The sequence below is a fragment of the Pundamilia nyererei genome, unplaced genomic scaffold, assembly GCF_000239375.1.
Source record: "Pundamilia nyererei isolate P.nyererei 1_Seehausen unplaced genomic scaffold, PunNye1.0 scaffold00112, whole genome shotgun sequence".
Classification (NCBI taxonomy): Eukaryota; Metazoa; Chordata; class Actinopteri; order Cichliformes; family Cichlidae; genus Pundamilia; species Pundamilia nyererei.
Window position 1 is genome coordinate 1,312,618 of NW_005187513.1, and position 12,231 is coordinate 1,324,848.

At 39.2% G+C, this 12,231-nt stretch overlaps 2 protein-coding genes across 3 annotated transcripts in view; both read right to left on the reverse strand.

The window, feature by feature from the left end:
- lipca (lipase, hepatic a) overlaps window positions 1-9,031 on the reverse strand; it is a 17,334-nt gene extending 8,303 nt beyond the window's left edge. Inside the window, exons 1-8 of one of the 2 annotated variants that reach the window (XM_005741633.1) lie at window positions 8,950-9,031; window positions 6,687-6,865; window positions 4,209-4,388; window positions 3,972-4,089; window positions 3,637-3,870; window positions 2,069-2,311; window positions 974-1,088; window positions 363-581 (exon numbers count right to left, since the gene is read on the reverse strand). In XM_005741633.1, the coding sequence (XP_005741690.1) occupies window positions 363-581; window positions 974-1,088; window positions 2,069-2,311; window positions 3,637-3,870; window positions 3,972-4,089; window positions 4,209-4,388; window positions 6,687-6,865; window positions 8,950-9,031 (1,370 nt within the window). Of the gene's footprint in view, window positions 1-362; window positions 582-973; window positions 1,089-2,068; window positions 2,312-3,636; window positions 3,871-3,971; window positions 4,090-4,208; window positions 4,389-6,686; window positions 6,872-8,949 lie in introns of both variants that reach the window. The other variant, XM_013913009.1, reaches the window with a different exon arrangement.
- Window positions 9,032-11,138: 2,107 nt separating this feature from the next.
- The window catches only part of aqp9b (aquaporin 9b), a 13,674-nt gene continuing 12,581 nt past the window's right edge, over window positions 11,139-12,231 (reverse strand). The window contains exon 6 of the mRNA XM_005741634.1: window positions 11,139-12,186. Coding sequence (XP_005741691.1) covers window positions 12,024-12,186 — 163 coding nt within the window. The 3' untranslated portion in view covers window positions 11,139-12,023. The remainder of the gene's footprint in view (window positions 12,187-12,231) is intronic.

Below are 12,231 nucleotides of genomic sequence, written 5' to 3' on the forward strand. Positions count from 1 at the left end.
ATGAAAAGCTGTATAATTATTTGTGCTCTCCATCATTTAAGCCCTTAATTTAGGGGTGTCAAACATGAGGCTGGGGGGCAGAATTGGCACAGCTAAGACTCCAATCCGGCCTGCTGGATTTCTTTAGAAAATATGGAAGGCATAAAGGTTTTGATTTAATTATATATTTATATGTTTTACAGTTTGTTGATAATAACCTCCCCCATTCATTCTACACCAAAGCAATAGATAAACAATTAAAGACGGAACAATTCCTGTTTTTTTGCTGTCTGCTAAAGAAACTTTGGTTAAAACAAGAAAATTTACAGCAATCAAGAAAAACTTTTGGTTTTATGCTGCTAGCTCGTAAGAAACACATGTACCTCCTCTGTGTTTCGCCCGCTTTGACGCTGACTTTGCCCACATTCAGGAGTCTTTTTCTTTCCCAAGTTCTCCAAGGAATGATGGTCTGCACCTTGTCCCACACATTTTCCCACAGAGGAGATGCCTCCCAGCGTATATTGAGCAACATCAGTTCCCCCAAGTCTCTGTCCAGGGTGATCAGGAAGGTGAAGGTTTTGTTACCTGAAATCTTTTCATTGCTGGTGGAGATTTTTAAAACAGAAATCGAGAGAGACAAAGTTAGATGAGAGTTAATCACCCTGCAAAAGGCTGTTGTGGCGGCTCAGACTAGAGCGGGACAGCAGATGAGATTTCCTCTGCTAGCACTGTTTAGCCTGAGACGCTTTGATACACAGAATATGAAAGATAACACAGTTGTCAGGGAATATTGTCTTGTTTAAATTATTCATCCCATCATTGCCATTTATAGTGCTCTTTCATGCAAAGGCTTCAGTTGTTTCCATGTGTGTCAGCTGCTCTCCTTAACTTGCTTTGTAGAGCTGAGAGCCCAGCTGCATATTGCATGTGTCAAAGAGTGCTCATGTGTTCTGATTTAAACCCGATGGGGGGTTGGTGTTGGTATAGTACTCACAAGGTGATGTCCACAGCTCCACTCTCTTCTTTGGTTCCTGTGAGGGAGATCGTAAGAGAGGGCTCAACCTTCTCTGTCTGATTGATGAACTGGACCCTGAACTGGTAATGATAGACTGAAGGGTGGAAGCCAGAAACAGAAGAAGAAGAGGACACGGTTACAGAGAAACCCCCGACACAGTTTTCAGTTTTTCTTGTTAGCTTTACATTTTATCAGTCTAACATATAGGATAATAAAACATTGAAACAGGAACAGATTTTGTGTAGATAATGGCTGATTTTGTATTCCTACCAGTCAAACAGAGGACTGGATTCATTTACTGGTGGATGTGGACTGTCTAAACAGATTTAGATGTAAGTTTTTATTCGATAGTGTGAAAAATTGGCAAAAACTGCTCTGTAATTTTTTTGATTTAGACAAAGAAAAAATGTTTTATGAGGCCAAAGTGGCCCTGATCTTTCACTTTTAACTACTAAAATCTAATTTGTTTATCCTAGGCTTATGGAGCTAATGGAGTTCAATCAAGGCAGAAAACCAGGAAAATGAGGCCATCAAAGTGCAAAGTTTCAAAATCCAAACATAGCTACAATAAAGCATAACACCATCTCTGATATTTATGTTTTCATGTCTGCAAGTTCCACTAAAACACCAAAGCTTTGTGGTTTCCAGCCCAGTTGATGGCACCAATCTAAAAGCCACCCTTTCCTACTAAAGATCTAAATTACAAATGAAATTAGTGGTTTGTAATTTCTCATTTTTTCATTCTCAAAAGAAATGAAGCTGTAAAAAGTCTAGCTCTTGTCGTAGGTTTATTTGAATAACAAATAACGACTAGAAATCTTCTTGGGATGAGATTTTATGCCATGATGACAGATGCACCGAATCCTTTCAAATCTACTGCCACTCCGCTTTAACTTAAATAAAATTTGGCCTCCTTATTTTTGTGTAATCATGTCATCAAACTGATTTATTTTGCCTTAATAACACACGCAAAAGCTATTTATATATATTAAGTCTTTAATGGGACATATAAGTGTATCCTGTTGGTCAGTTATGACTTTTACACGGCTGTTAGGTCAAAATGACAAACCATACGTTTGTAAGGCATCCGAGACCGTGTTTTCAGGTAGAGCCTCTTGCTGGTGCCCGTGCGAACTTTCTTGATATCATAGCCGAGTGTGTTGCAGCGATTCTTCCGGCAGTCCAGACAGACGCCCTTGTCAAAGGCGCTGTTGTCGCTGCACCTGTAGGCCATGCTCTGCTTGTCTTTATTGAGCAGAGAGTCGATGAAGAGATGGACAGAGCGCTCATGGGCACATTTCACTGTTTGCTCAAAGCCTAAGAGAAAAATAAAAATGTGGTGAAATTTTTAAACCTGCTTCTCCAAAACGACTTTGATCTGACTTTCAACGGATTGTGGAAGAGCTAAACCACGAAGCCTGACCATTATTTGTGGATCGAATTCATTATCAAATGGTGGCATCTATCAGCTCTTGCTTCTGTCACATCTCCTATAAGTGACTCATTATGTCTGACACGGCTCTGCTCTGAAGGCCGTTTCTCTGAGCAGCAGCTTGTAGCCTGAAGGCAGCTCAGCTCAGACGGATGGACAGAGAAAAAGCACGGCACATGTTGCTAATTAACTCCTGAGGATGACAGATGCTTTAATGTGGTTCTCGCTGTCATATTGTGAGGATGTGTTTAGGATTGAGAGGCAGCATAAATCCCACAGCCACTTCTGTTAGACTGCATGAAATTAAATACATCTGCCTAAACACAGAAGAAGAAACTGTCAACAAGCAGAAGATGAATCGGCATCCTAGACGTGGCTTCTAAACCAGTGTTCTGAGGTGGCAAGGCCAATTAAGAAGAAAAAATGTTATGATAGAGCGTGCAAAGAAGGAAACCAGAAAGCCTTTAAGCAGAGAACATACTGCTCTGATTGGAGCTTGGATTTAAACCAGAGGAACCAGAAACTTGAATGCCTTTTCAAACAGGGAATGAATGCCTACTTTATGTGGACTCATCAATGCAGACATTAAATAAATAAACAAATATAATAGCTTTGGTATTCCTGATAAATATGGTCTAAATTTGTAAAAGACTGTTTGTTCAGAAAAATGTTTGTAATATTTAAGTTTCAATACAATGTTTAAAGTGGCCACTTCATTAGATACATCTGGCTAGGGTTGGATGCTGGATTCAACAAGGTGCTGGAAACATTCGGTTCATGCTGACATGATATCATCGCACAGTTGCTGGGTGCACTGTGATCATAAAGGGATGGACAATACTCAGGTAGGCTGACCCTTAGTTGGTACTAAAAGAGGCAAGAAAATATCCCCCACATGATTACATCACTAAAAGCAGCAGTTTGAACCGTGAATTCAAGGCAGGATCGATCCATGCTGTTTATATCTGAATGTCAGAGCAGATATTGAGACTCATCAGACCAGGCAGCTTGTTGCCAGTCTTCAGCGGCAAACAGACAGCAGGATGTTCTGTTGTTCTATTCCACACTTACAGACCATAAAACACTGCAGCCTCTAAGAGGCATCACAGAGCTGCTTATTTCATGCTGCCCAGAAATACTATACTATAAAACAATCATGGTTATTTCTAGTGGTCGCAATTTTTAATGTGCTGTTACAGATTTATCTTACCGAGGATCCCGTACTGGGATATGTGCTCGTAAATGTTTTGCAGGTCACACCCTGGTTGGAAATCTCCTCCATTCGGGTAAAAGTCATAATGGGCCACAGCTTGCTTAATTCCCACACTGAGGCCCATACGCTCGTGGGTGAAAGTGTGGATGGCATCCACAAATTCAGCATCATCAGGAGACAGTCTGTCCGTGGGAGACATGCCTTCAAACAGCGGACCGGCTGGATCGAGTCCTGAACACACATGATATACACAAGCATTGGGTGGCTTTAAAATATTAAATGAATAAATTGCTATTTATTAAATTTAGCTATGAAAGGACTAAAAATCTCACCAGTAATTCTTCCAATCTTCTCCGGACCTGTCAGAAAGCTCCCAGCAAATCCAGAGATGTGAGCACCGAGGCTGTAGCCAATCAAATGAGCATTTCTAAGTGGGTACTTGTAGTGCTCCTGTAGGCGATTAAAGACATGCATGATTGCTGAAACGTATAGATTTGACTATGGAATGAAAATGTATCACCTTTCAGTCCACTGACATCATAAAGATCAGTGGAGGAGTTTATTCTCACCTGAAGTGTCTGCAGTAGGTGAGCTATGTCTTTTCCAACAGTGCGGGTTTTCTGTACTGCGATTGGATAGTGCTGCTGAGCCAGCGACAGCCAGTCTGTAAGCACCACATTTGCATCTATCAGGTTTGTCCTCACAGCCGTGGCTAACCTCATCACCCAGCTCTCCATTATGCCATCCACCTTCACAACAGCAAAACTAAGCATTAAAAAAACAGCTGCTTACTTTTAAAGTGTTAATATGTGCTGTGCACAGTACAGTCCTGTGCATAGTTCAGTTTGGCAAAAATGAGAGAAACTGCAGTGACTCTGTTACTTAACTAAAGGATTTTTCCTCATGAACCATTACAAACTGTTGGTTTTTCACTTTTTCCCACCCATCATATGTTGGCATCATCTTTGTGTTTATGGAGGGTTTTTTCATTCTTATTTTCCTTTTTGAATTCTTAGTATGTGGGATTGGGGTTTCTGTTTGGTTCTCATTTGCTGAGCTAGTGTTTGTTGGCTTTTATGGAGTCTTAATTCTCATGGTATTTTTGAATTCTGGTTCTTATTTTTGAGCACTTGTCACAAGTTTCTTTTTTAGTGATTTGTAGTTCTTGTGAAATTAGTGAGTTCTGTTTTGTGTTTTGCTTCTGTTTGTTATTCTTCACCAGTATTCCCCAGGGTTGATCTGATATCCTCGTGTTGGTGTTGTTCCCAGATCATCATACTAAATGTTGTTCCAGGATCAACATTGCAAGTGACCAATCAGAATGTTGTGACGTCATACTTTTGCGACTTCGGGAAAAACCGGCGTAAAACAAAAAACTGTACTTAAGCTGCGTAAAACCGCCTCTGTCCGCCGATCAACGGACCCTGACCCTAACCGTAACCCTTTAATAAACAGTAAGCAGAATTGATATTGTCCTTGCAACATTGGAATTTCATAAATGCACGAATGGCTTGGCGCGCAAAGGAATAACGTCACAACAATGTGATTGGTCACTTGCAATGTTGAACCTGGAACAACATTTTCATGATGGTCTGGGAACAACACCAACACGAGGATATCAGATCATCCATCTCCCAGTCTGTGTCCCCTCTGTCTCGTTCATGTCCTCGTGTCTTCACATGTGTCATCCTTCACTGTCTCTTATGCTTCTCCAGTTCCAGCTGCCTTTAGTCTGAAGCTAAATTTTTCTTTGTTTTTCCCGTGTCTTCAAAATGTTGTCTCATTGAATGAGTTCATTCATGTTCCGTATTTATCTTTCATGTTTCACTGTAAAGGTGATTGTTGTTCCTTTTCTGTTTTCATTTCTATATCACTTATGATTCAGTGTTTTATTGTCACCACCTGTGTTAATTACGCTCACCTGTGTCTTGTTCCCCATGCGTCTCTAATCTCCAGCTAATCCTCAGTGTCTCCTGTCCTCCCTTTGTCAAACTGATTGTCTGACATCTGGGACCCTATTCTCAGACTATGGAAGTTTGTTTCTGCCACAGAAAAAACATGTTTTGCCATCCATAAGTCAGAATTTTAGGTTATTTTCTAAAAAAAAATAAATCTTTAAATTGAAAATCAAACTTGAAATTTTGCTTTTATACCATGACTGTGAAACATATACTATATGGTTTCACTCCAAATAAAATCAGGCTACCTCATACGGGGAGGCATAACAAACTACAGGGCGACTAAGAGGGTTCAACCTCAGCCAAGGCTTGCTTCCTGTTTTGCAGTTTAGGACTAGGTGACCTGCATGTGCACAAGAATGTAACAGCTTCCTTTTATCTGCCATCCTCCACCTCTCCTGCAGCATTCACCAACTTCAGCTTGGTGTTGAAATCTCGCTGACAGATAAATATGATACAGATTGTTTTTACCTTGTGAATGGGAATTTCAGCAAGGAGTTTTTATGTATTTTGGCAGGTGTTCTTAAGTCTGTTTGTGGACAAATATTTTCACTGTTATAGAGACAGCTTTATAGTTGTGTAACCGAGATCAAAATGTTCCATACTCCAAAGAGAAAAGGGCAGTCAAAGTTCAGTGGGGTCAAGAGAGTCATGGCACTAGCACCCCACCCCTTTTTAATGTACGTTTCTCTGTGTTAGCCCTGCAAGAGGCTGGCGACCTATTCAAGATGTGCCCCTCCTCTCTCCTTTTGACCACTGGGATAGCCCCCCCCCCCAACAGCCCTGAACTGGATAAGCAAAAAAAAAGGTTGAATGATGGATAATGTACGTATAAATCTCTACCAAAACTTTAGTAATCTTGAGTTGTGACGGGTGTGGTCTGGGAACTAACTGCTATTGTGGCTGACATGATCCGATCCAAAATTTAATTACATTTCAGTGCAGATCCACGTGTCTACCTCATGGTGTGTTTTTTCAACATGTTTCAGCCTTTTGAAGACGTTTCCCTCCCTGTAGTCAAGTTCCATGTTTAGTATCCAGTGGCTTAAGTCAGCGAAGCGTAAAGAGAGAAAAGGGAGTTGACCTTACCGACCACCCATGAGTGATGATGATGAGGGGATTACTGCTGTTGAAGCCACAGGAGGTGAGAGTGTGCAGCTGCAGAGGGTCCAGCGTGCAGGTGTCCTCACCTCCTAAAAACAGCCTAAAGACTGAACTGCTGACATATAGCTCTTTCTCCCTCAGGACATCCCTCTGCTCTGTCCCCACTGCACCTCAGAAATCAAATAACGGATGGATTGTCTGTTAGAAACGAGTACTTTACAGAACACGATGGTTATGCTTACAGAATAATTACAAATGATGAATGGAAATGCGTCAATTTGATAACACAGAGTGTGTTTTGATGCATTAATGTAAGTATTTGAGTGAGTAAACGTGGAGAAATTAGGACAGTCAGTTCCTGCTGAGGCTCCATTGGACTGGAGACTAACTAACGCCCAATCAGAAGCCCTTTGCTGTGAGTCCAGGTCATACAGACCTCGCTGGCATCTGCTCACAGACATCACTTCACAACAAGTCCCATCGGATGAATCTCTGCCAGACTCTTCTATCATTTGTTACGTAAACTCCTCCTCCCTCAACATGTTTAAAACCACAGCCAATAATGCCAAAAACCAAGGCGCCTGTAAACACCCAGCAATGCAGCTGCCTTCATACAAGTTCTGGTTCCTGATGTGAAGCCCAAATCGTCTTAGCAAGAAAAGTAAAAGAACATCCAGCCATCATTTATCATCATTTGCTTTGGTGTGTCTCTTCAGTGACTGTTTATCGACACGATCAGTGAAAACAGTCTGACTCATTAGTAACAGAACACAAACAAACCCTAACCCAGAAATTTGTACAAGAACTGTGTTTACTTTGCAAATCAGTCATGGTATCTATCACAGCGCATAATTAAAAAAAACATATTTCTAAATGGGGCTTGAAGTCTGTCATAAGCCCACATTTAAAGACCCAGTAAAAACACCGGCACTAAAGACTGAGATGGAGAAAATAATGGCAAACCTAAAGGAATATGATTTATTTATTTATTTATTTATTTATTTATATTTATTTATGTAGCGCCAAATCACAACAACAGTTACCTCAAGTAGCTTTGTATTGTGAGGTAAACACCCTACAATAATACAAGGAAATCTGATCTGAGTTAAAATCTCCAGTAACTTTTCCTTTTTGCGCACGTTTTAATGATTTCGTTGTAGGACTTTTTAAAAATAATAACAATCATCAGTAAGGTGTGAACGCATCCTTTACGAACTTTCAAATAGTTGAGATTTTGTAGAAAAAAGGCTGGGTTTTAAGATGCTAAATATTTAATTTTATTTTAAAAAGTATTGAAAAGTTCAAAACAACAAGTTCAACTTAACAAGATCTGACCGCTGTTTCAGTTTTTAAGTCTCTCTCTGGATGAACGCCATTCACCCAGATATCCACGTGGTGGAGAAAAGGCTAACAGCTTTGTAAAATCTCCCATAGATGTTAAAAAAACGTGATTCATATTTTTATATTCATCAAATCATTTGGTGGCCTGTTTTTCCCCCAGACACTGGGGGCACTGGCAATCTTGAAAGGACCGATTGCATGAAAAATGTTTTATCACAGGATAAACGTGAAAGCTCAGAACAGCTTTATACCGATTTGAAGTGACTCTTCACTGTAAGGGAACAAGGGAAACACACACACACACACACACACACACTGTTTGTTTCTCCGCTTACTTGTTGCTCATCTGTGGAATCTTAATGTAACTTTTAAATGTAATTGTTCATATGAATTAGTAAAAATAAACATACAGCCTGAAGCAGCTGGACTGAAACTTGGTTAAAATTTCACTTTACAAGACATGAATTTGCTTTCAGCTGCTTCCTGATGTACACGGGGTAGCCATGACAGGTAGCTCCACATGTCTAATTTATCTGTGTTTCTATGTCGGCCCCCTCTGTGATCCATTTGTGTCTCCTCCTGGGACCAAATCGGGGAGCTTTTGCTTTTTAGGCAAAATACTACTCTGTGGAACCACATCTTTATAAGTATCTACTGTGAGGCTAAATAAACAGTAAAGATTGTTTTAAAGATTGTCTTTAGAAAGAGATACTTTGGGAAATTATGTGTATACTTCTGCGGTGTACAGATTGGCTAGTTTCGGTGTGAGTCTCATTGCAAACACTTTCCTCAGCATGAATTCACAGCATGAACTATAGTTAAATTTAGCTTGTTAAAGATTTTGATAGCATCAATCAATCTGTGCATAAATCACAGAAGCGAAGGCAAAGCATGATATTTCACTTACCTGCTCTGATTCCTTTGATTTTCTTTCCCTCACTGAGGTGATAGATTAAAAGCAAACACCACAAGACTTTGACCACAAACATGCCGTCAGCTTGGTAGGTCCTTTTGGCCACGCTTAGAAAATCTTCAGCGCGTGCTGTGGATTTTAAAGGTGAGAGCCTTTTGTCTGCAGATGTAGGAGCTGTTTTTAAGGAAGCCTCATTTCTGTCCTGAGGATTGAAATCAGATTATTTTACCGAACTCTAAAGAGAAAGAGAGGGGACACCAGGAGCAATGGTTCGTGGATAAGGGGGATTTATTCTTATCCTGATTGGCTGGGGGCTGGATCGTGTACATTGTGAAAGAGCAGAGGTATGATAGGCAGGGGATGTGGTACGATGTGCTGGAAGTGACCTTGGATCCTCAATCGAGACCCTTTCCAGGTACCAGGGTAGAGGTACAGAATATGTACTTTTTATGTAGCTTTTATAGAACTATGTGTTATTGGCTAAAGACATGACATGGATTAGATGTGGACTATTACCGCATTGCTTAAACCCATGTTTAAACACTCTGTGTACCCAGGGCACACAGTGGATCAATACTGCACACAAAATTTTCTTAACGTCCCACAGAGTGGGTAAAAAATAAAACCGCAGGCATTTGTTTTCATTTAGTAATATTGGGTATTAACAAAATAGTATAGCGTCTGAATCATATTTTCTTCAGTTTTAAGCTACTGTTTTTGTTTTCTTCCTTTTAATGCGTACACAGTCTTCACTTCTGATTTCTGTTTATAATCTCTGCGTTATAAAGAAGTGTATTTGTATTTTGTTTGTCTTTTTTATTAAAAACTCTACGTAATATCTCTTTCAAAATAAATTTTAACATTTGCTTGATTCAGTACTTTTATATTAACAATGAATCATATTATTGTGTGTGCAGTGGTATCAGGCTTATATTTTGGTGTCTTTGTATCTGTTGTCTTTCTGTCTGATATTAGTAAAAAAAAAAGTTTTGGGTTTGCTCATTGCTTTGAGGAAAAGTAAGCAAATAAATAAATGTAGTTTTATTTATATGGCACAAATCAGAACAACAGCAGCCTCAATGCATATTATATTGTAAGGTAAGGTGTTTGGTATATTAACCTTACTATTAAACACTCTCTATACCTGTTCTGAACAGCAGCTATATTTAAAACTGAGGTTTGTTTAATACATGATGTCGCATGAACACTTTGCATCCATTCTTCATGAAGCTGTTTAAGCTTCACAACCTGTCTTCACTGATTCGTTTTAAATGCTGCTTATCAGTTTACTACATTGATACAGTGACACGTGTTAAAGAAGAAAATGTGTCACACATTACAAGTACATGTGATTTCAAACAGCTCTAACATAGAAGTATTAGAAAAATAAACAATGAAATATAATCTCACTAATGAACAGTTACATACATACAGTTAACAGTGCAGCGTTTAATGGACCAGTTCATGCATGGTGCACAGACAAACATCAGAGATTATGTCATCATTATTTCCTGTTTCACAAAACAAACAACTTTTAAGTGCTTTGAGTGCTTTTATATCACTAAACCACTGCATTGCTGTAAAATGACACTCAGCATAGTAATTATGTGAGAACGGCTATTTTTCTTCAACTGACAGCCAATATCAGCATCCACGCATTAGCAGAGATTATATGCTTCCTGTTTTCTGACAGCAGTGCCTACTCTGAGTGATCCAATCTTCAAGGCTGTGTTTAACGTCATGTTATGCCGAAAAACAGCCTTATGAAGACCAAACAGGTGATGTGATTGGTTTAATTTATTTGTTTGTTTGTCTGGCTTTTTTCTTTACTGCACATATGGCTCAGTCCATCTAAGCAGTGATTCACGTATAGATGAGGCATGTCAAACGCATTATACATGGTGGGCCACATGCAGCCCGCGTTGATCTTATGTAGTGAAAATGAAACCTGTCGCCTTTCTTTGCTTGCTGGGCTGATTCTGGCCCCCGGGCCTTATGTTTGACACCCCTGTTTTAGAGTATATGAAGATGTAAATTAGATTCTTCAAGGCTGCAAGATCGGGCAAAATTGGACATTTCAAATCATGTCTTAAACAAATACGTATCAAGAGTAAATAGTGCAGATAAGATAATCTCAAAATATCACAAACTAATCTGAATCAAGAGGCTCAATGATTGTGTGCTTTGGAGGGAATTTTCAGCCTTTATTACACATTTCCCACATTAGCTGCGAGAAGGTTTTAATGTAAACAGTTACAGTCAGTGTTTGCATACTGCCTGTGATACAGTGACACTACCGCTACAAAGAACATGAAGGAATTCAGTGACATGTGCTACATTCTTTGCAGAGAAGAAAAGTTTATGCGAGCATACATAAATGAAAATATAAACTTATACCAGTATCGTCATTTTAAGGCTCGACTTTCTACATATACACGTTAAAAAAACAAAACGACAACAGCAAGATGCAGCAATCGTACATTTTTACATGCACGCAAAGGATGGTGTGACACAGAGCGAAGACACTCCACGATACCAATTAATGCCACTACCTAAACATATCATAAATTGCTACCTTTCAGCAGTTTTCAAATACATGCTGTATATTTAATGCCCACTTGTTTGACAGAAGCACATAAAAAAACAATATTGTTCAGAAACTTGGCAAATGTTTCTAACAGGAGAAGATGGTCCCAGTTAGGAAATAGGAGATTAAAAATACTGCATAGCTACTGATTAATGCAGAAAAAACACTTTATATAAGGTTTTATTATTATGATACTAAAGAGAATATATTTTTTGTATAGTTGATATATTATTTTAGTCAAATTTGATATATAAAAGAGCCCCTGGAAGATAAACCCTGATACCTGAAGTCGTATAGACTTTTTAAAAAAAGAGACTTTAAAGGCTTCATAAAATATTCATGTGTATATAAATAAATGACTATAAAATGTTCCATTCACGTACATGCTTCATGCAACTATTCACTGTAAATATACTCAGATATTTTTTTTATAGTAGAAATAGATTTCAGTTTTCATGCTAACACCTGTTTTTTTTTAGTATTAAGTCATAGTTACGATCTCATATTTGTCCTGGACATTGTTCTCCTCTTGTTTTTCAGGTTCAGGGTGGTGCAGCTCAATGAAGATAAGGTAAACACCTGCTCCCACTGCGCCACCCACCATGGGCCCTACCACAGGAATCCACCACCAGCAGCCTCCAGCTCTGCAGACAGGGGACATACGCAGAGATTATGATGTCACAAAAACA